Source organism: Anser cygnoides, chromosome W (assembly GCF_040182565.1).
Source record: "Anser cygnoides isolate HZ-2024a breed goose chromosome W, Taihu_goose_T2T_genome, whole genome shotgun sequence".
In the NCBI taxonomy this organism is placed as follows: domain Eukaryota; kingdom Metazoa; phylum Chordata; class Aves; order Anseriformes; family Anatidae; genus Anser; species Anser cygnoides.
The window spans coordinates 7,786,376-7,810,212 of NC_089911.1; the positions used below are offsets into that span (position 1 = coordinate 7,786,376).

The 23,837-nt window shown below is 65.9% G+C and overlaps 1 protein-coding gene and 1 long non-coding RNA gene across 2 annotated transcripts in view; both read left to right on the forward strand.

Moving 5' to 3' along the window:
* The window catches only part of LOC136788585 (SH3 and multiple ankyrin repeat domains protein 1-like), a 42,599-nt gene extending 20,239 nt beyond the window's left edge, over positions 1-22,360 (forward strand). The window contains 15 exon segments of the mRNA XM_066987147.1: positions 5,212-5,294; positions 5,876-6,000; positions 8,916-8,970; positions 8,973-9,053; positions 9,854-9,931; positions 10,714-10,737; positions 11,888-11,944; positions 12,754-12,819; positions 12,822-12,868; positions 13,745-13,842; positions 14,844-15,137; positions 15,517-16,527; positions 16,646-16,778; positions 18,513-18,801; positions 18,804-22,360. Of these exon segments, the coding sequence (XP_066843248.1) occupies positions 5,212-5,294; positions 5,876-6,000; positions 8,916-8,970; positions 8,973-9,053; positions 9,854-9,931; positions 10,714-10,737; positions 11,888-11,944; positions 12,754-12,819; positions 12,822-12,868; positions 13,745-13,842; positions 14,844-15,137; positions 15,517-16,527; positions 16,646-16,778; positions 18,513-18,801; positions 18,804-19,042 (2,680 nt within the window). The 3' untranslated portion in view covers positions 19,043-22,360.
* LOC125181754 (uncharacterized) lies at positions 17,002-17,511 on the forward strand. The gene is made up of 2 exons (XR_007160531.2): positions 17,002-17,119; positions 17,299-17,511. It is a non-coding gene; the product is annotated as an uncharacterized lncRNA (long non-coding RNA).
* Positions 22,361-23,837: the final 1,477 nt, after the last annotated feature.

A 23,837-nucleotide genomic window follows, 5' to 3' on the forward strand; every position in this document is an offset into this window, starting at 1 on the left:
CATCCTAGTTCCCCCCAGTCCCATCCCAGTCCCATACTGGTCCCATACTGGTCCCATCTCATTCCCGTACTGGTGCTACACCAGTCCCACACCAGTCCCCTACTGGTCCCATACTGGTCCCCCCAGTCCCCCCCAGTGCCCTCCCCATTCCCCCTGGTTCCATACTGCTCCCATCCCAGTCCCCCCAGTTCCATACTGGTCCCACCCCAGTCCCCTCCAGTCCCATTCCAGTCTCCCCCCAGTCCCATACTGGTCTCCCCCCAGTCCCATACTGGTCCCATACCAGGCCCATCCCTGTCCCCTGCTGGTCCCGCCCCCAGTCCTCCGAAGTCCCATCCCAGTTCCCCCCAGTCCCCTACTGGTCCCATACCAGTCTCCCCCCAGTTCCCCCAGTCCCCTACTGGTCCCATACCAGTCCCCCCCAGACAGCCCCCTGAGTACGCCCTAGTACCATACTGGTCCCATACCAGTCCCCCCAGTCCCATACTGGTCCCACCCCAGTCCCACCCAGCCCCCCCCCCAGTAGCCCCCAGTACCATACTCGTCCCATCCCAGTCCCCCCCAGTCCCATCCCAGTTCCCCCCAGTCCCTCCATGTCCCCTCCCAGCCCCCCAACAGTCCCCTAGGGGTCCCCCCCAGTCCCCTCCTGGTCCCAACCCAGCCCCCCAGTCCCATACTGGTCCCCCCCAGTCCCCCACAGTCAACCCCCATCCCAGCCCCAGTCCTTCCCCAGTCCCTCCCCATTCCCCCCTGTCCCCTCCTGGTCCCATCCCAGCCCCCCCAAGACCTCCCCCAGTCCCTTACTGGTCCCATCCCAGCCCCCCAGTCCCCTACTGGTCCCCCCCCAGTCCCATATTGGTCCCATCCCAGTCTCCCCCCAGTCCCTTGCTGGTCCCCTCCCATCCCCCCAGTCCCCCCCCAGTCCCCTACTGGTCCTCCCCCCAATTCCTTACTGGTCCCATCCCAGCCCCCCAGTCCCTTACTGGTCCTCTCCCATCCCATCCCCCCCAGTCCCTTACTGGTCCCATCCCAGCCCCCCCAATCCCCTACTGGTCCCATCCCAGCCCCCCAGTCCCATACTGGTCCCATCCCAGTCTCCCCCCAGTCCCTCCCAGTCCCCTCCCATCCCCCCCATCCCCCCCAGTCCCTTACTGGTCCCCCCCCCAATCCCTTACTGGTCCCATCCCAGCCCCCCCAGTCCCTTACTGGTCCTCTCCCATCCCCCCCAGTCCCTTTCTGGTCCCCCCCCAATCCCTTACTGGTCCCATCCCAGCCCCCCCAGTCCCCTACTGGTCCTCTCCCACCCCCCAGTCCCTTACTGGTCCTCTCCCACCTCCCCAGTCCCTTACTGGTCCCATCCCAGCCCCAGTCCCTTACTGGTCCCATCCCAGCCCCCCAGTCCCCTACTGGTCCCCCCCAATCCCTTACTGGTCCCATCCCAGCCCCCCAGTCCCTTACTGGTCCTCTCCCATCCCCCCCATCCCCCCCCAGTCCCTTACTGGTCCCATCCCAGCCCCCCCAGTCCCTTACTGGTCCTCTCCCATCCCCCCCAGTCCCTTACTGGTCCCATCCCATCCCCCCCCAGTCCCTTACTGGTCCCATCCCAGCCCCCCAATCCCCTACTGGTCCTCTCCCATCCCCCCCCAGTCCCATACTGGTCCCATCCCAGCCCCCCAGTCCCTTGCTGGTCCTCTCCCATCCCCCCCATCCCCCCCCAATTCCTTACTGGTCCCATCCCAGCCCCCCCAGTCCCCTACTGGTCCTCTCCCATCCCCCCCAGTCCCTTACTGGTCCCATCCCAGCCCCCCAGTCCCCTACTGGTCCCCCCCAGTCCCTTACCGGTCCCATCCCGGTGCCCCCCCCCCGCCCCCCCCTCCCCCCCCGCCGTACGCGAGCGGCGCAGCGGCCGCGGGCGGCGTCGTCGCGGGGCGGCGCGGGGCGGGGGGGGGGGGGAAGGGAAGGGGGGGGGGGGGATGCGGCAGAGCCCCCGGCAGCGCCATGGCCCGGCGGGGCGCGCCCCCCGCCGCCCCCCCGCGCTCTCCTCCAGCTGGCCCGCGCTGGGCCCGCGCCGCCGCAGCGTCTGGTACATCTACAGGTACGGGGGGGGGCAAAGGGGGCGGGGGGGGGCGGCAGAGCCCGACCCCCGCCCCCCGAGGTACGCGGGGGCCCGGACCTGTCCCCCCTCCCCGCCTCCCCTCCCCTCTTGCACGCTCGGTGTTCCCACCCCCCCCCCCCATCTGCCCAGCCCCCCCCCCCCCCTGCGCCGTGTCACCCCCCTCCTCTATGTCCCCCCCCCTCCTTCATGTCCCCCCCCCCATATCCCCCCCATATCCCCCCGTGTCCCCCCCATGTCCCCCCCATATCCCCCCATGTCCCCCCCATATCCCCCATGTCCCCCCCTCCTCTATGTCCCCCCCTCCTTCATGTCCCCCCCCATGTCCCCCCATGTCCCCCCCATATCCCCCCGTGTCCCCCCATATCCCCCCATGTCCCCCCCATGTCCCCTCCATGTCCCCCCCAAGTTGTCCCCCCCCCATGTCGTCCCCTTTTATCGCCCCCCCCATCTGTCCCCCACGTTGTGTCCCCATATTGTGCCCCCCACGTTGCCCCCTATGTTGTCCCCCCATGTTGTCCCCCCCCGTTGTCCCCTATGTTATCCCCCCCACGCTGTGTCCCCATATTGTGCCCCCCCCATTGCCCCCATATTATCCCCCCAAGTTGTCCCCCCCCATGTTGTGTCCCCCCTTGTCCCCCCACTTCGTCCCTCCCAAGTTGTCCCCTATGTTGCCCCCCCCATATTGCCCCCCCTTGCCCCTTATGTCATCCCCTATGTTGTCCCCCCCCGTGTTGCCCCCCCCACTTTGCCCCCCCCCCCATGTTGTCCCCCTATGTTATGCCCCCCCCCAAGTTGTCCCCCCCCCGTCCCCTACGTTGTGCCCCCCCCGTACCGTCCCCTATCTTGTCCCACCGCTAGCTTGTGTCCCCCCACGTTGTGCCCCCCCCCGCTCTATGCTGCCCCCCCGGCTCTATGTTGTCCCTCTGCTATGTTGCCCCCCCCCCCCCCATATTGTGCCCCCCCCCGGCTGTTTCTGTCACTGTTGTTTGGGTCGTGGGGGGGGGGGGGGGGACGGGGTGACATGGGGGGGGGGGCATGGGGATGTGGGGGGGCATGGGGATGTGGGGGGCATGGGGATGGGGGGGGCATGGGGATGTGGGGGGGCATGGGGACATTGGGGGGCATGGGGATGTGGGGGGCATGGGGACATGGGGGGGGGGCATGGGGATGTGGGGGGGCATGGGGACATGGGGGGGCATGGGGACATGGGGGGGGCATGGGGATGGGGGGGCATGGGGATGTGGGGGGGGCATGGGGACATGGGGGGGCATGGGGACATTGGGGGGCATGGGGATGTGGGGGGGGCATGGGGATGGGGGGGCATGGGGATATGGGGGGGGGGCATGGGGATGTGGGGGGGCATGGGGACATGGGGGGGCATGGGGACATTGGGGGGCATGGGGATGGGGGGGCATGGGGATGGGGGGGCATGGGGATATGGGGGGGCATGGGGACATTGGGGGGGCATGGGGATGTGGGGGCATGGGGATATGGGGGGGCATGGGGATATGGGGGGGCATGGGGATATGGGGGGGGGCATGGGGATATGGGGGGGGCATGGGGATATGGGGGGCATGGGGATATGGGGGGGGCATGGGGATGTGGGGGGCATGGGGATGGGGGGGGCATGGGGATGTGGGGGGCATAGGGGCATGGGGGGGGCATGAGGCATGGGGATGGGGGGTGCATGGGGACATGCATGGGACATTGGGGGGACGTGTGTGCACGTGGGGACACGGGGGGACGCTGGGGGGGCGTGGGGACTTGTAGGGGGGCTGGGCTGTGCGTGCACGTGGGGACATGGGGGGCACAACAATGGGGGGGGGGGGGCAGGCCATTCACCCACCCTGGGATGTGCCTGGGGACATGGGGACACGCGTGGGGACGTGGGGACAGGGCCACGCGTGTGCATGGGGGCACACGGGGGGGGGGGGGGGGGGGCGTGCGTGGGGACACGGCTGGGCAGGCACGTGGGGACGTGGGGACACGCGTGGGGACGTGCGTGGGGACGGGGGGACACGTGTGGGGTCATGGGGACATGCACGGGGACATGGGGACGTGCGTGGGGACAGGGGGACACACATGGGGTCGTGGGGACACGCGTGGGGACATGGCTGTGCATGCACGTGGGGACACGGGGACGTGGGGACACACGTGGGGACATGGGGACACATGTGGGGACATGGGGACGTGCACGGGGACACGGGGATGCATGGGGACGTGGGGATGCATGGGGACGTGGGGACACGCGTGGGGACATGGGGACGTGCATGGGGACACGGGGACATGCACGGGGACGTGGGGACGCGTGGGGACACGCGTGGGGACATGCATGGGGACATGGGGACATGCGTGGGGACATGGGGACGTGTGTGGGGACACGGGGACATGCACGGGGACATGGGGACGTGCGTGGGGACATGGGGACGTGCGTGGGGACATGGGGACGTGCGTGGGGACACGGGGACATGCACGGGGACATGGGGACGTGCGTGGGGACATGGGGACGTGCGTGGGGACATGGGGACGTGCGTGGGGACATGGGGACGTGTGTGGGGACACGGGGACATGCACGGGGACATGGGGACGTGCGTGGGGACATGGGGACGTGCGTGGGGACACGGGGACATGCACGGGGACATGGGGACGTGCGTGGGGACATGGGGACACGCGTGGGGACATGGGGACGTGCGTGGGGACATGGGGACACGCGTGGGGACGTGGCTGCGCATGCACGTGGGGACACGGGGACGTGGGGACACGTGTGGGGACACCAGGGGACCTGTGACGCTGTCACACGCGTGGGGCGTGTGCGAGTGTGCGTGTGCACGCGGGGACGGGGACCGGGGGGGGGGGGGGGGTGGACACCCTGGGGACATTGAGTCACCTCGTGTCACCCTCTGTGTCCCCCCCATGTCCCCCCCCCCACCCCGTGTCCCCCGTGCATGTCCCCACGCCCCCCCGTGTGTATGTCCCCATATACCCCATGTCCCCGTATCCCCCATGTCCCCCCGTGCCCCCCGTGTCCCCCCATGTCCCCGTGTCCCCCCCATGTCCCCGTGTCCCCCCGTGTCCCCCCCCCGTGTCCCCCCCAGTGATTACATCATTAAGGAGAAGACGGTTTTGCTGCAGAAGAAGGACAACGAGGGCTTCGGCTTCCGTCCTGCGGGGGCCAAGGGTGAGTGGGGGGTCCTGGGGGGGGGGTCCTGGGGCTTTTGGGGGGGGTATCGGGGCTTTTTGGGGGGTCCTGGGGCTTTTGGGGAGGGTCTTGGGGCTTTTCGGGGGGATCCTGGGGCTTTTTGGAGGGTCTCGGGGCGGCTTTGAGGGTCCCTGGGGGGGCTTTGAGGGTCCTGGAGGGGTCTGGGGGCTTTGAGGTGTTTTGGGGGTCTGGGGTTGTCTCAGAGGGGTCTGGGGGGGGCTTGGGGGGTCCTTAAGGGGTTATGGGGGGGGAGGTTGGGGGTCTTTGAGGGGTCCTGGGGCTTTTAGGGGGTCTGGAGGGGGGGTTGGGGGATCCCTGGAGGGACCTTGGGGGTCTGGGGGAGCTTTAGGGGGTCTGGGGGGATTTGGGGGTGTCTGGGGGGGGGGGACGTGGAGGGGTCTGGGGGTGTCCCAGGGGGGCTTGGGGGAGAGTTGGGGGGTCCCTGGGCGAGGGTCTGGGTGCCAATGGAGCACTGAGGGGGGTCCTGGTGATGGGGGATGCTTGGGGGGGTCAGGGTGTATGGGTGGGGGGCGGTGGGGGTGACCCCGCCCCCCCCACAGCGCAGACCCCCATCGAGGAGTTCACGCCCACCCCGGCCTTCCCGGCCCTGCAGTACCTGGAGTCGGTGGACGAGGGCGGCGTCGCCTGGCGGGCCGGGCTGCGCATGGGTGACTTCCTCATCGAGGTGTGCACGAGTGTGCACGAGCGCCTGCACGCGTGCACGAACACCCACGAGCGCGCACGAGCACGCACGAGCACCTGCACGCATGCACGAGCGTGCACACGCTCGCAGCAGGTCTGCCTCCTGCTTGCAAACTGCAGGCTTGTGGGATGCTGAGCACACGCGTGTGCAGCTTGGGAATGCATGTGCTTGCATCCACGTGTGAGTACATTTGTGTGTGCGTGTGTGCATCCGCACGCATGCGTTTGTGTGCATGTGTGGTGCGTGTGCAATGCCTGTGTCAGTGTGCGCATATTTGCGTGCATGTGCACCCATTTGTGTGCATGCATCTACGTCCTTGTGCATGCACGTGCATGCTTTAGTCATGCACATGCATGTGCACACAAGCACCCCTATGCATTTGCAGCACCTGCCTTTTGCACGCACGCATTTCACGGGTTTGCAAACCCTTACATGTGTCTGCGTGCATTGATTAACATGCATGCATTTTGCATGCATGCACATCCGTCTGCTTGCGTGCCCATCCACTTGCATGGGTCAAGTCTGGTGCATGTACTTGCACACCTGTGCAGTCACGTGCATGTATTTGCTTGCGTCTGAATTCATGTGCACGCATTTGCAGCTGTGTTTGCACTGCACAATTCTGTGCATGTACTTGCACATGCATGCATTCATGTTTTTGCATGTGTTTGCATTCACCCGTCTGTGTGCATTTGTTCGCACGCACACACTGTTGGTGCATCCGTGTGCATGCACGTGCACTTCTGTGAATACATGCACCTGGGTTTGCATGTGTGCAAGCATTTGCTCTGTGCGCATTTTTTGTTTGCCGCATGTTCATTACTGCAAATGCATCTGCAAACGTGTGCTGCTGTATGCATGCACGTGCACCACATGCATCTGTGAGCACATTTGTGTGTGCATTTGCAGTGCATACATTTACGTGCATGCAGGTGCAGGTACATGCATATATGCATCTGCATGTGTTAGTGCTCACATCTGTGCTTGCACACTTGCTGATGTGCATTTGTAATGTGCATGCAGTTGCACACATGCTCATTCACAGGCAAACGCCTGCATGTGTGCAGCCTTGTGCATGAGCTTACAGCACGTGCATCTGTGTGCAAGGACTTGCAGGGTGTGTGCATGCACCCATACATGCATTCAAAAGTGCATACATTTCCGCGTGTATACTCGCAGCTGTGTGCATGCACTAGCAGCTGTGTGCATTCACATGCACACACCTCCACATCCATACAGCTGTGCATAGATTTGCATCGCCTGCACTTGCAGCTGTGTGCATCCACGTCCATGCATCTCTACATGCGTGCAGCCATGTGCTCATTTGCATAATGTTCATGTGCTTGTATGTGCTTGCATGTGCAAACATCCGTGTATATGAGTATCCATGCACATGCAGACATGCACGCACGCATGAGCATGTACTTGCATGTGCATGCACTTGTGGGCACAGACATTCCCACACATGAATCCGCAGCACATGCATTTGTGAGCATGCACTTGCAGCTGCATGCACCTGCATGCATGTGTCTCTGAGTGCATGCAGGCATGCCTGTATTTGCAGCATGCTTATCTCTCTGCATGCACTTGCACTTGCCTGTATTCAAGTGCATGCAGTTGCAGCATGTGCATCTGGGGGCATGCACTTGTAGGCACACACCTTGACATGCATGTGTCTGCACATGTGTGCAGCCACGCATGCTTCTGCAGCACGTGCATCTCTTCACACACTTGCCCTCTTTCAGGCGCATGCAACTGCAGCACGCATCTGTGCATACACGTGTAGGTGTTGTTTTTGCACGCATGCACCTCCACATGTGTGCAGCTATCTGTGTGCTTGCTGCATGTCCATTTGTGTGCATGCACTTGCAAGCTTGCACCTCCATGTGCATGCAGCAATGCACGCAATTGCAGCACACACCTTTGTGTGTGCACACTTGCAAGGGCATGCACTCACACACATGCATATCTGTGTGCACCAATGCATGCAAGAGCAGCATGTGTTCCTGTGTGCATGCACTCAAAGGCGCGTGCACTCTGTTTCATTCACTGCCTTGTGCTTGCAACAATGCATGCAGTCGCAGCACATGCATTTGCGTGGGGATACTTGCAGATGCATACACTTGTGTGCACACGTCTCTGTGTGCAGCAATGCATGCAGTCACAGCGTGTGCATCAGCGTGCATTCACTTGCAGGTGTGTGCACACTCCTAAGCATGCATCCCGTGTGCGCACCCATGCATGTAGCTGTAGCACATGCATTTGTGAGAGCGTGCATTTCTGTGTATGCACTCATGTGCACGCACCCCCATTGGCATGCAGCGATGCGTGTGATCACAGCATGCACATTCATGCACACACCCACACGCACATGCACCGGTGTGTGCATGCAGCAACGCATGCAATTGCAGCGTGTGTGTTTGCATGCACAACCAGGCGCATGCGCTCACTTGCAGGCATCTACACGTGCATGCAGCAACTCATGCAATTGCGCTATGTGGATTTGTGCGCATGCACATGCAGGTGCATGCAGCCATGTGTATGCAACTGCTTTTGTGTCCAGCATTGCACACGATCACAACACATGCATCTGCATGCATGCACTAGCAGGTGCATCTCACATGCATCTCCCCATGCTTGCAGCAACGCACGCGAATGCAGCAGGTGCGTGCATGTGCATGCACATGCAGGTGCACACATCTCTGTGTGCATGCAGCAGTGCGCGCAATTGCAGCACATACGAGCGCGCGCATGCACCAGCACGTGCATACACTCACGTGCATGCATCTCCACGTGCATGCAGCAACACGCGCAGCTCCAGCACGTGCATTCGCACGCACGCGTTAGCACAAGCAGCCGTTCGCGCGCGTGCAAGGCGTGAGCGTGCCCCCTTGCAGGTGAACGGGCAGAACGTGGTGAAGGTCGGGCACCGCCAGGTGGTCAACATGATCCGGCAGGGGGGAACAGCCTGGTGCTCAAGGTCGTCATGGTGACGCGGCACCCCGAGGCCCCGGAGGGCCCCCGCCGAAGGGGTACCCCCCCCCCAAAAAAATGGGATGGGGGGGGGGGCAGCCAGAGGGACCCCCCTTTTGGGGGTGGGGGGACCCGATAGCTGGGGAGGGGGAGGAGAAAAATGGGGGTGTTTGACGGGGTCCTGGGGGGGGGGGGCAAAAATTGGGGGGTCCCTGGTATTTTTGATTTGGGGGAGTCTTGGGGGGGCTCAATATTTTAGGGTGGGGGGAGACCTCAAAATTGGGGTGCTTGGGGAGGGGGCAGCGTCTGGGATGTGGGGGGGGGGAAATGGGGCTCCAAGGGGGGTCCCCAATAGTTTGGGGTAAGGGGGGACCCCAAAAGCTGGGGTTTTTTGGGGGGGTCCCCAATGGTTTGGGATGGGGGGTCCTGAAATGGGGGTGGATGGGGGGGGTCCTGAAATGGGGGTGGATGGGGGGGGGGGTCCTGAAATGGGGGTACATGGGGGGGCACCCAGGGGACATGGGGGACCCATTGGGGAGGCGATCCCCAAAAATTGAGTCTGGGGGGGGGGGGAGTGCCAAAACTGAGGACGAAGCAAGGTTCTTGCGGGGGGGCACCCCAAAATCTGGCTCAATGGGGGGGGGACCCCCAAAATTTGGGTCTATGGGGGGGACCCCAAAGTTTGCGTCCATGGGGGGGGACACCCAAAAATGTGGGCCCATTGGGGGGGGTCCCCAACAGTGGGGATATGGGGGGGGCACCCCTATAACTTGGGTTATGGGGGCGGGCCCCGACACGGGGTTAACGGGGGGGTGCCTGATATGGGGGTCCCCTGACTCCCCCCCCCCCCCCCCCAGCGGCCCCCCCCAGCCCCGGCGCCTCCCGGCCCCGGCCATTTCCCTGCGCTCCAAGTCCATGACCTCGGAGCTGGAGGAGATGGGTGAGGGGGGGGTCAGGGGGGGGGGGGGCTTTGGGGGGGGGCCTTAAGGGGCTTGGGGGGTGGGGAGGGGCTTTGGGGGTGATTAAGGGACTTTGGGTTTTTTTTTGGGGGGGGGTCCCTGAAGGGGTTGGGGGGGGGGGGTAGGGGTACTGGGGGTACTGGGGGTGCTGGGGGGGGGTATGGGGGGCTTTAGGGGGGCTATGGGGGGTCCTGGGGGGCTTTAGGGGGGCTATGGGGGGTCCTGGGGGCTTTAAGGGGGTCTGGGGGTCCGGGGGGGTCTGGGGGTTCCCTAAATGAAATTTGGGGGGGGGGGGTCACTGGGGGGGTGGAGGGTGCTTGAGGGGGGGCTTTGGGGGGTGTCCCTAAGGGAACTGGGGGGGGGGGGGGGTCCCTTGGATTTATGGGGGGGGGGCAAGGGGGGGGTGTGGGGAGGGTCCCAGGGGGTTTCGGGGAGGGGGCATTAAGGGGGGGGGGGGGGGGGGGGGCTGCATCGCTGACTTCTGACCTTTGCTCTCTGCCCCCCCCCGCCGGCGGCGGCACAGTGGAGAAGGGTGAGTGGGGGGGGGGGGGCACTGGGGGGAGGGTCTTGGGGTGTCCCCCCCCCACAGACCCCCCCCCCCCCTTAACATGCCCCCCCCATTCTGGGACCCCCCCCCCCATGACCCGAAAGGTGCCCCCCCCCCCCACACACACGGGGGGGGGTTCCCCGTGCCCCCCCCCCCCCCCAGCCCCCCTGTGCCCCCCCCCCCCCCCCCCGTAACGTCCTCTCGTGTCTCCCCCAGTCTCTCCCTGGAAGAAGCGCGCCGGTGAGTGGGGCCCTCGCACACGCCTCGCACACGCCTCGCACACGCCTCGCACACGCCTCGCACACGCCTCGCACGCGCCTCGCACACTCGCCACACCCCCCGTTGCACACCCATCGCACCCTCCCCACGCCTCCGGCTCACGCGGGCGCTCGCGCGCCCCGTTGCACGCTCATTGCACACTCATCGCCCCCCCCCCCCGTGTGCAGCTCGCACGGGTCTTGCACGCCCACCGAACGCTCGTGCAACGCCTGTGCGAGGGCCTTGCACGCCCGCCGCACCCCCATGCGCTGCCGTGGGGGCTGCTGCACCCATTGCACCACCCCCCCCCAGCACCCATTGCACACCCACTGCACACCCACTGCACACCCATTGCACACCCACTGCACCCATTGCACACCCCCCAGCACCCATTGCACACCCACTGCACACCCATTGCACACCCACTGCACACCCATTGCACACCCCTCAGCACCCATTGCACACCCCTCAGCACCCATTGCACACCCACTGCACACCCATTGCACACCCCTCAGCACCCATTGCACACCCCCAGCACCCATTGCACACCCACTGCACACCCATTGCCCCCCCAGCACCCATTGCCCCCTAGCACCCATCGTGCCCCCCCCAGCACCCTTTGCACCTAAGCACCCACTGCCCCCCCAGCACCCATTGCACCCCCCCAGCACCCCCCCCCAGCACCCATTACAACCCCCCAGTACCCATCACCCCCCAGCACCCATTACACCCCCCAGCACCCCCAGCACCCATTACACCCCCAGCACCCACTGCCCCCCCAGCACCCATCACCCCCCGGCACCCATCCCACCCATCCCCCCCAGCACCCATTGCACCCTCCCAGTACCCGTCACCCCCCAGCACCCATTACACCCCCCAGCACCCATCACCCCCCAGCACCCCCCAGCACCCATTACACCCCCCAGCACCCATTACACCCCACCCAGCACCCATCACCCCCTAGCACCCAGCACTCATCAGCCCCAGCACCCATTACACCCCCAACACCCCCCCAGCACCCATCGCCTCCCAGCACCCATCGCCCCCCAGAGCCCATTACACCCCCCAGCACCCATTAAACCCCCCAGCACCCACTGCCCCCCCCAGCACCCATCGCCCCCCCTCTCCGCAGAGTACGAGCCGGCGTCGGCCACGGAGAAGAAGCGCACGGTGTACCAGATGGCGCTGAGTGAGGGACACCCCGGGGTGCCCCCCCGTGTCACCTGGGTGCCCCCCCCCATCACCTGGGTGCCCCCCCCCAATGTCACCTGGGTGCCCCCCCAATGTCACCTGAGTCCCCCCATCACCTGGGTGCCCCCCAATGTCACCTGGGTGCCCCCCCATCACCTGGGTGCCCCCCTAATGTCACCTGGGTGCCCCCCCCATCACCTGGGTGCCCCCCATCACCTGGGTGCCCCCCCAGTGTCACCTGGGTGCCCCCCCATCACCTGGGTGCCCCCCAATGTCACCTGGGTGCCCCCCCCAGTGCCACCTGGGTGCCCCCCAATGTCACCTGGGTCCCCCCATCACCTGGGTGCCCCCTAATGTCACCTGGGTGCCCCCATCACCTGGGTGCCCCCCATCACCTGGGTGCCCCCCCCAATGTCACCTGGGTGCCCCCCATCACCTGGGTGCCCCCCCAATGTCAGCTGGGTGCCCCCCATCACCTGGGTGCCCCCTAATGTCACCTGGGTGCCCCCCCCAGTGTCACCTGGGTGCCCCCCCTTTGACCCCTGGGTCCCCCCCTTGTCCCCCCCCCTTGTCACCTGCCCCCCTTGTCCCCCTGGGCCCCCCCTTGTCACCCGCCCCCCCCCCACCTCGTCCCCATGGGCCCCCCTTGTCACTTGCCCCCCCCTTGTCCCCCTTGTCCCCTTACCCCCCATTTGCCCCCCCTTGTCACCAGTGTCCCCCGGCAGGGGGGTGGCAGGGGGAGCCCCACCCCCCAGGGTGACACTGGGTGCCCCCCCCCCCCCGATGTGTGTCCCCCCCCCCCCCCAGACAAACTGGACGAGATCCTGGCGGCGGCGCAGCAAAGCATCAGCGCGGGGGAGGGGCCGGGCGCCCCCCTGCCCCCCTGGGCAAAACGCGCCCCAAGGCGTTCTTCGGGCCTGAGGTGGGTGGGGGGCACCCAAGGGTGGGGGAGGGGCACCCAAGGGCTGGGAGGGGCACCCAAGGGTTGAGGGGGAGGGGGGCACCCAAAGGTCTGGAGGGGCAGCCAAGGGTCGGGGGGGGGCACCCAAAGACCTGGGGGGGCACCCAAGGGTTGGGGGGGGGCACCCAAAGGCCTGGAGGGGGGCACCCAAGGGTGGGGGGCACCCAAGGGCTGGGGGGGCACCCAAGGGTTGGGGGGGGCACCCAAAGGCCTGGAGGGGGGCACCCAAGGGTGGGGGGGGGCACCCAAGGGCTGGGGGGGCACCCAAGGGCTGGGGAGGCACCCAAGGACCGGGGGGGGGGGGGGGGGCACCCAAGGGTGGGGGGGGCACCCAAGGGGGGGGGGACACCCAAGGGACTGGAGGGGGCACCCAAAGGCCTGGGGGGGGGCACCCAAGGGCCTGGGGGGTGGCACCCAAGGGCCTCGGGCCCATGGGGATGGGGGCTTGGGTGCTTTTGGGGGTGGGGGGCAGATTCCTGGGGGGTGGGGGGGCGCTTTGAGCTTTGGGTGCCCTTTGGGGGGGGGTCTTGGGTGCCCATGGGGGGGGGGTTCTGGGTGCTTTGGGGTCTTGAGGAGGGGGTCTTGGGTGCTCTGGGTGGGGGGCACCCATGTGTCTGGGACCCTTGGGTGGGGGCCTTGGGTGCTTTTTGGGGGGGGGGGCACTTGGACCTTTGGGTGCCTTTTGGGGGGGGGGGGGGGGGGGCTCTTGGGTGATGCTTGGGTGGGGGCACCCAAATCTCTGGGTCACCCGGAGGGGGAAATCCCCTGGGTGTTGGGTGCCCGGGGGGGTCTCCTGATGCATCCCCCCCCCCCGCCCCGTCCCCGTCCCCCCTCCAGGCGCCCTTCGAGCCGCACCGCATGGGGCCGGGGGCTACGACCGCCCCTTCCTGCCCCCCGGGCCCCCCACGGCCTCATGCTGCGCCAGAAATCCATCGGTGAGTGGGGGGGGGCACCCCAAGACCCCCCCCCAGCCCCCCCCCAGACCCTGCCCCCCCCAGACCCCTGAGACCCTCCTCAGACGCCCTGGGACCCCCCCCCCACCCCAAGCCCTTTGCATGCACCCCTATGGTGGGTGGGTGGGTGCTGGGACCCACCCCCCCCCCCCAAAATATTTGACCCCCTCCCAAAATATTTGACACCCCCCCCCATGCATGCACCCCTATTGTAGGTGGGTTCTGGCCCCCCCCCCAAATTCCTGAGATCCCCCTCCCCCATGGGGGTGGGCGCTGGGCCCCCCCCGACCCCTGTCCCCCCCCAATGCATGCACCCCTATGGAATTGGGTGCTGGGACCCCCCACAGCCCCCTGAGACCCCCCCCCCCCCCCCCCAGTGCATGAACCCCTATGCAATGTGGGTGCTGGGACCCCCCCCAAAAAAATAGCCCCCCCCCCCAGTGCATGCAACTCTGTGGAGTTGGGTGCTGGGACCCCCTCCCAGACCCCTGGGACTCCCCCCCAGACCCCTGACCCCCCCCCCCCAATGCATGCACCCCTATAGAATTAGGTGCTGGGACCCCCCAGACCCCTGTAACCCCCCCAAAGCCCTGGGACCCCCCCCCCAGACCCCTGGGACCCCCCAGACCCCCGGGACCCCCAGATCCCTCCCCCCAGCGCATGTATCCCTATGGAATATGGTGCTGGGACCCCCCAAATCCCTGGGACCCCCCCCCAGAGCCCTGGGACTCCCCCCAGACCCCTGGGACCCCCCAGAGCCCTGGGACCCCCCCCAGAGCCCTGGGACCCCCCCAGACCCTTGTTACACCCCCCCCTGCCCCCCCCCCCCCCCCCAGCATGCACCCCTATACATGTTATGAGCTGGGTCCCCCCCCCTCGTGTCCCTCCCCCCCCAGTCTTTACCCCCCAATATTTTTGAGGGGGGGGGGGGGGGGGATCGTGACCAGGGGGTGCCCCCTGTGTGTGTCCCCCCCCCCCCCCAGGCGCCGCCGAGGACGACAAACCCTTCCTGGCCCCCCCAGCGGCAAATTCAGCCGCAGCCTCTCGGTGCCGGGCTCCGACGACATCCCCCCCCCCCCCGACCACCTCCCCCCGGAACCCCCTTACAGCACCCCCCGGCACCCATGGGTGCCACCGGCCGCGGCCCCGCCGGGGGGGGGCCCTGGCGCCTCTACAACCTCCAAAGCCGGGGGGCCCCGGCCCCGGAGGTGGCGGTGGAGGCGGCGGGGGGGGCCGGGGGGGGCCCCCCCAAACCTTTGCGCCGCAAGGGCCCGCTGGTGAAGCAGACGAAGGTGGAGGAAGGCGGCGGGGGGGGCGCGCCGGGGGGGCGAGAAGAGCTCCATCGCCATCCCCACCATCGTGGTCAAGGCCCCCTCCACCAGCAGCAGCGGCCGCAGCAGCCGGGGCAGCAGCGTGGAAGCCGAGGGGGCCCCCCCAGGCCCGGGGGGGCCAACGAAAGCGGGGCGTCCCCCCTTCCTCCGGCGGCCCCCCGCCTCCGTCTCCCGGCTCCGCCGGTGCCCCCACCCGCCGCCGGCGGCCCCCCAGTTGGATTTCACCTCCCAGTTCGGGGCCGCGCTGGTGGGGGCGGCCAGGCGGGAGCGCGAGTGGCCCGGGGAGGCGTCGAGGAGGCGCTCGGCGCTCTTCCTCTCCACCGAGGAAGAGGAGGAAGGCGCCGGGGGGGCCCCGGCTCGGTGGGCGCCCCCGCCTGCGCCACTCCAAGAGCATCGACGAGGGGATGTTCGCCGCCGACGCCTTCCCCCGCGGGGTTACCGGGGGGGGTAAAGGGGGCCGGCAGCGCCTTCAGCAGCGTGCCGGGGCACCCCGCTGCGGCACCCATGCACGCGGCGGCACCCATGCACGCGGCCGCAGCGGGGCTGCACCCCGGGGCTGCGCCGCTGCACGGCGGCGCCCGGGCATGCACGGCGCGCCCTCGCCCGTGCACGGCGCGGGCTCGCCCATGCACGGCGCGGGCTCGCCGGTGCACCCCGGCGCGGCGGCGCCCATGCACGGCGGCGCCTCGACGCCCATGCACGGCGGCGGCGGCGCTGCAGCGCTGCGCTCGGGCGCCGGCTTGCACGCCGCGCCGGGTTGCAAGGGGCTGGCGGCGCTGCAGGCGGCCACCATGCCGCTGCAAGCCGGGGCCGTGTCGCTGCAAGCCGGGCTGGCGCCGCTGCAGCCGGGGCTGGCGCCGCTGCAAGGCGGCGTGCCGCTGCCCTCGGGGGCGGCCTCGCTGCAGTCGGGGCTGGCGGCGCTGCAGTCGGGCTTGGGGCCGCTGCAAGCGGGCTTGGGGCCGCTGCAGCCGGGCTTGGCCTCGCTGCAGGCGGGCGCCTTGGCCTTGCAGCCGGGGCTGGCGCCCTTGCAAGCCGGCGCCCTGGCCTTGCAACCCAACCTCGCCTCGCTGCAGGCCCTGCAGGCCGGCACGCTGCCCTTGCCGGCGGGCGCCTCCAAGGCGGCGCCGTTGCAAGCGGCGCCGGCGCCGTTGCAGAGCGGGCGCTGCAAGGCGGGCGTTGCAAGCCGGGGCGGCGGCCTTGCAAGCGGCGCCCCTCCGCTCCCCAAAGCCGCCCCCGCCGGCCCCCCGGGCGGAACCCCCCGGCGCTCCAGCCGCCCCCCGTCGCCCGCCGAGCCGTGGCTGGCGGCGGGGGCACCGAGGCTCGCTTGGAGCTGCGGGTGCGCTTCGCCGAGGCGGGGGGGCTGCTGGCCTTGCCCCCCCCGGCCCCCTCGGTGGACGGGGACGAGGAGCTGCTGCTGGCCGAGCCCCTGCCGCCCCCCTGGAATTTTCCAACAGCTTCGAGGCGGCGGAGAGCGCCGCCCCCGTGGGCGACTCGACGGCCTCCAGCCTCACCTCCTACGACAGCGAGGTGGCCACCCTCACCCAGGCGGTGGCCGAGCCCCGCCGGGGGGGCGGCCTCGTCACCGCCGTGCCCCCGAGGGGACCGAGGCGGTGACCGACTCGGGCATCGAGGAGGTGGACAGCCGCAGCAGCAGCGACCACCCCCCGAAAGCGCCGAGCCCCCCGGCCTTCGCCGCCCTCCTGGAGGGCCCCGAGCGAGCCAGGGCGAGGGGGCGCCCCCGGGGGGGCCGGGGCCGGGGAGGGGGGGGGAGGAGGGGGAGCCCCCCCCCCACATCCCCTCCGCCGGCCCCCCCGCCGCTCGCCCACGCTGCCCTGGGAGGAGGCCGGGCGCAGCGGCGGGGGTGGCCCCGGGGGCGGCGAGGCCGGCTACGGGGCGGAGAGGAGGAGCGGAGCGCTGGGGAGGCACAGGTAGGTGGGGAGCCCGCCGCCCCCCCCCCCCAAAAGTCGCTGCATGGGTGCGTGGGGGCGTTGCAGCGCGGGGCTCGTTGCGTCCTTGCAGCCGGTGCGGCCAGCACCCGCTGCACGGCAAAAGCTGTTGCATGGATGCACGGGGTCGTTGCAGCATGGGACTTGTTGCGTTCCCACAGCCGTTGCATCCGGCACCCGTTTGCGCTGCAAAAGTCGTTGCACGGATGCCCAGGATCATTGCGGCGCAGGACTCATTGCATCCCTGCAGCCGGCACCCATTGCACACCAAACATCGTTGCATGGGCACACGGGGGTGCTGCAGCGCGGGACTCGTTGCATCCTAGCAGCCGTTGCTGCAGTCACACATTGCACCATAAAAGTTGTTGCATGGGCGTGTGGTGTCGTCTCATCGCGGGACTCGTTGCATTCCAGCAGCCGTTGCACACCAAAAGTTGTTGCATGGATGCTCAGTGTCATTGCAGCACGGCACCCACTGCATCCCAGTACCCATTGCACCCCAACACCCATTGCATCCCAGTACCAACAGCAGCCAGCACTCGTTGCACCCCAACACCCGCTGCACCCAGCATCCATTGCATCCCAAAAGCTGTTGCACAGATGTGTGGCGTCATTGCAGCACAGCACCCATTGCACCCAGCACCCGTTGCATGGCCACGTTGTTGCAGTGCACCAACAACCACTGCATCCCACTGCATGGCTGTGCTGTTGTGTTGTAAACCAGCAACTGTTGCATCCCAGCACCTGTTGCATGGCTGTGCTGTTGCATTGCAGCCCAGCACCCATTGCACCCAGCACCCCTTGCACACCTGCACCCATTTCATGGCCGTAGTGTTGCATGGCACCCATTGCATCCAGTACCCATTACACTCAGCACCCACTGTGCTGTTGCGTTGCAATCCAACACCTCTCACATCCCAGCACCCATTTCTTGCATGTGCTGTTGCTTTGCAGTGAGCACCCATTGCACCCAATACCCATTGCACCTAGCACCCATTGCACCCAGCACCCCAACACCCATTGCATGGCCGTGCTGTTGCATTGCAGTCCAACACCCATTGCATATCAGCACCCATTGCACCCAGCACCCATTGCATGGCCGTGCTGTTGCATTGCAGTCCAAAACCCCTTGCATATCAGCACCCATTGCACCCAGCACCCATTGCATGGCCATGCTGTTGCATTGCAGTCCAACACCCATTGCATATCAGCACCCATTGCACCCAGCACCCATTGCATGGCCATGCTGTTGCATGGCAACCCAGCACCCATTGCACCCAGCACCCATTGCATGGCCACGTTGCAGCCTTGCACCCTACACCCCCTGCACGCCTGCACCACCCCCAACTCACCCCCTCCTTTCCTCCCCCCACAGGCTCCCCGACGCCACCACCCCCTCCCCGCCCACCCCCAAGCCCCCCACCGCCCTCTTCCCCAACTGGCCGCCCCCAAGCCCCCGGGGGCCGGGGGGGCTGGACGTGCGCCCCCGTTACGCCGCGCCCCCAGCCCCGCCACCCTGCCCAGCGAGCGCCGCGGCAGCCCCGCGCCTCGCCCGGCCTCGCTGCCCACCCTCCCCAGCGGCCCCCTTTACGCCGGCCTCCTGGAGCTGCGGGGGCCCCGGCGCTTTCGGCGAGCTGCCCCCACCCGCTCGCTCTCGCCCACCCGCCCGCCGCCCCCGATAAACCCTTCGGCGCCAAACCGTTGGCTTTTTGGAGTAAATTCGACGTGGCCGACTGGCTGGAGTACCTGAACCTGGGCGAGCACCGGGACCGCTTCTTGCACAACGAGATCGACGGCTCCCACCTGCCCTCGCTCACCAAGGAGGACTACATCGACCTGGGCGTCACCCGCGTCGGGCACCGCATGAACATCGACCGCGCGCTCAAGCTCTTCCTCGAGAGGTGATGGCCGGGGGCGGCGGGGAGCGGGCAGGCGGCGGGGAGCGGGCGTGCGACGGGACCTGGGCGTGCGACGGGACTCGGACGTGCAACGGGACTCGGATGTGCAACGGGAAGGGGACGCGCAACAGCAATCGGACGTGCAACGGGGCTTGGATGTGCAACGGGAAGTGGACATGCAGCAGCAATTGGATGTGCAACGGGATTTGGATGTGCAACGAGTTGTGGATGTGCAACGGGGCTTGGATGTGCAACGGGAATTGGACATGCAAAAGCAATTGAATTTGCAACAGGACTTGGACGTGCAACAGCAATTGAATGTGCAATGGGAATTGGATGTGCAACAGGACATGCATGTGCAACGGGAATTGGATGTACAACAGGACTTGGACGTACAACAGCAATTGAACGTGCAACGGAAATTGGATGTGCAATGGGATTTTAATGTGCAACTGGACTTGGTTGTGCCATGGGATTGAATGTAAAACGAGAATTGAATGTGCAACTGGACTTGGATGTGCAACAGCAATTGAATGTGCAACTGGACTGGGGCATACAACAGCAATTGAATGTGCTATGGGGCTTGGGCGTGCAATGGGAAGTGAATGTGCAACCAGAATTGAATGTGCAAACGGACTTGGATGTGCAACCAGACTTGGATGTGCAACAGAGTGTGCGAGGAAATATGGATGTGCAAAGGGATATGGACATGCAGCAGAATTGGGGCGTGCAATGGGGCATGCAGCGGGACTTGGATGTGCAATGGAGTGTGCAACAAATTGGAATGCGCAGCAAAATATGGATGTGCAAAGGGATACGGACATGCAAGAGAATTGGGATGTGTAACGGGGCGTGCAACTGGACCTGGATGTGCAATGGAGTGTGCAATGAAATATGGGCATGCAAATGGGTATGGACATGCAAGAAGACAACTGAGATGTGCAATGGGGCGTGCAACAGGACATAGGTGTGCAAAAGAATTAGGGCATGCAGCCAGACATGGACGTGAAATGGAAATTGGAGATGTAACAGGGCATGGGTGTGCAAGGAGCGACGGGCATGCAACAGAATTTGGATGTGCAATGGGGCGTGCAAAAGGAGATGGGCGTGCAACAGGATTCCAACATGCAACGAAAGCAGGATGTGCAGTGGAGGGTGCAAGCAGATGTGGACGTGCAACGGAAACTGGATGTGCAACAGGGCATGGGTGTGCAAAGGGGCATGGATATGCAGCAGGAGAGGGGCGTGCAATGGGGCATGGAGCAGAATTTGGATGTCCAACGGGGTGTGGATGGGCAGTGGAGTGTGCAACTGGATGTGGACGTGCAACCGGACGTGGACAGGCAACAGGACTTGGATGTGCAACAGGACATGGGCGTGCAACAGGATGCAGACGAGCACTGGGGCGTGCGACGGGATTTGGATGTGCAACAGGACCTGGACTTGCAACAGGGCATAGGCGTGCAACGGGACATGGGGGTGCAACGGGACATGGGTGTGCAACAGGATATGGGCGTGCAATGGGGCGTGGGCTTGCAGTGGGGCGTGCAACGGGATGCGGGCATGCAGTGGGGTGTGCAATGGGATGTGGGCGTGCAACAGGCCCTGCAGCAGGATGCGGACGTGCAACGGGACGTGCAAGAGGACGTGCAACGGGACCTGGACGTGCAAGGGGCTGTGCCCGGGCTGCAGACCCCGCCCTGCCCCACGGGACCCCCAGGGACCCCCTACCCATGGGACCCCTCCCCCCCATCTCCAGGCAGGCCACGTGTGCACACGCGTGTGCACGGCTCTCCTCAGGCGTGCTTGCAGCAGGCCCCTGTGCACTGATTGTTCATGTGATCACGTTTGTGCACTGATTGTGCTTGCACACGGCTCGTGCCTGTTTGCAGGGGCCGGTGTGCAAGCTTTGCACTGATTGCACACGTGGGTGGATTTGCACGTGTGCACAGATCATGCGTGTGCCAGGACTGCTCGTGTTTGCGCCGGGCCCGTGTGCAAGCGCTGCAGCGATCGCACGTGTGCACTGATTGTACGTGTGCACGGCCCCTGCGTGTGCACTGATTGTGCGTGCACATGGCTCGCGCGTGCTTGCACCAGGCTCGTCTGCACTGGCAGTGCGTGTGCACCGATTGCACGCGTGCATCACGTGTGTGTGTGTGCGTGGTGAGAGCTTGTGCCTCGTGCACTCGTGTCACACAAGTACGCACACACGTGTGTTTCCCTGGCGTGCAACATGTGAGCTGTGCACATGCATGCATTCCAGCATGCACATGGCCCTGTGCACACGTGTGCCCTTGCACACACACACACACAAGTCCCTGTGAATACACACGTCCCTTGCACACACACACACATGTGCCTTGCACACACACATCCACACACGTACCTTGCACACATGCATGCACACGTGCCCCTAGACCCCCCCCATGCACACACACCCATACACGCACACATGGCCCTTGCACACGTCTTCATGCACACACATCTGTGCCTTGCACACACACACACACCCTTGCACACACGTGCCTGTGCACACACACACACATGTCCCTGGGCACACACACGTCCCCATGCACATGCATCCCGGTGTACACGTTTCCCTTACACACACACACATCCCTTACACACACATCCCCATATGTATATCCTTATGCACTTGTCCCTTGCACACACACCACTTACACACACATCCTGTGTTCACACGTGTCCATTGCACACACACACCTTACACACACATTCTGTGTTCACACACACATCCCTTACACACACACATGTCCCTTGCACACACACACCTTGCACACGTGTCCCATGTTCTCACACATGTCCCTTGCACACACGCTCACACACACATCCCATGTTCACACACACATGTCCCTTACACACACACATGTCCCTTGCACACGCACATCATGTGTTAACACACACCCCTTGCACACACACCCCTTGCACACGTCCTTATTCACACATGTCCTTGTTCACACACACATGTCCCTTGCACCCACATCCTGTGTTCACACGCAGACCTTGCACACGTCCAATGTTCACACACACCCCTTGCACACACACACACCCTTGCACACACACCCCTCACACACATCCCTTGCACACCCCCCGCGTGTTCACACACATCCCTTGCACACACATCACACGTACACACGCACACGTGCCCCTTGCACACCCCCCTTGCACACATGTTCACACACACGTGCCCCTTGCACACACGCAGCCCCCACACCCCCCCCCGTGCCCCTTGCACACACGCACCCACGTGCCCGTGCGTGCACACACGCATGCACGCGTGTCCCCCCACGCCCCCCGGTGTCCCCACGTCCCCCCCTTCCCCCCCCCCCCCCTTGTCCCCACGTCCCCCCCTCCCCGTGCCCCCCCCCCGGCCTCCGGCCGTCTCTAAGGGCTCTCGCGTCGTCGCGCCCCCCCCCCCCGAGGCAGCGACCACTCTCACGATGTCTTCCAGTGCCCCCCCCCCCCACAACGACCCCCCCCCCCCCCAAAAAAAAAAGCACCGGGGGGGGGGGGGGGGCGGGGGCCCCGGCGCCTGGACGCCCCCTCTTCCCCCCCCCCCCGCAACACTGTGACCCCGGGGGGGGGGGGGCCAAAATTGCAAGGGGGGGGGCAATTGGGCTCTTGCTGCGCCCCCCCCCTCCCGGGTGTAATTGCCCCCCCCCCCCGGCTAATTGCCCTCCCCCCCGGGCTAATTAACCCCCCCCCGGGCTAATTAACCCCCCCAGGGTTATTAACCCCCCTCCCAGGGTTATTACCCCCCAACCAGGGTTATTGCCCCCCCCAGGGGTTATTGCCCCCCCCCAATAGGGTTATTACCCCCCCCCAAGAGGGTTATTGCCCTCCCCATAGGGGTTATTACCCCCCCCCTTAGGGGTGATTGCCCCCTCCAAGGATTATCCCCCCCCCCAAAGAGTTATTGCCCCCCCCCCATAGGGGTTATTGCCCCCCCCCAAGGGTTATTACCCCCCCCCAAAAGGTTTATTACCCCCCTCATAGGGGTTATTGCCCTCCCATAGGGTTATGGCCCCCCCCTTTAAGGGTTATTGCCCCCCCCCCTTTAAGGGTTATTGCCCCCCCTTTAAGGGTTATGGCCCCCCCCTAGGGTTATTGCCCCCCCCAAAGGGTTATTACCCCTCCCATAGGGGTCATTTCCCCCCCCCCCATAGGGTTATTACCCCCCCCCAGTAGGGCTTATTGCCCCCCCATAGGGTTATGGCCCCCCCCCTTTAAGGGTTATTGCCCCCCCCACGGGGTTATTGCCCCCACCAAAGGTTTATTGCCCCCCCTAGGGGTTACTTCCCCCCCCCGGTTTCATCCCCCTCCCATAGGGGCAATGGGGGCCCCCCCGCCCCCCCCTTAGGAAGCCCCCCAGGCGTCCGGGCCCCCCCAAAACTGGTGCCCCCCCCCCCCCGCTATCTGCCCCCCCCCCCCCGCACTGCCGACGCTGCCCCTCCCCTTCTCCTCCCCCCCCCCCCCATGTATAGAGGATCGGGTGTAATTAATTAATGACCGGATTTTATTTGCAAATATAAATTATCGGAGAAAGAGCCCCCCCCCCCCGGGTGTGCAAGGCCTGAGTGTGCAAAGGGGGGGGGGGGGGCGCCGAGGGGCGTGCAAAGAGGGCACGGGTGGGCATAGGGAGGGTGCACGGGTGTGCAAAGGGGGGGGGGGGGGCGCAGGTTTGCAAAGGGAGGTGGTGCACGAGTGTGCAAGGGGAGTGTGCAAGAGTGTGCAAGGGGGGGTGCACGAGTGTGCAAAGGTGGGGGTGCATGGGTGTG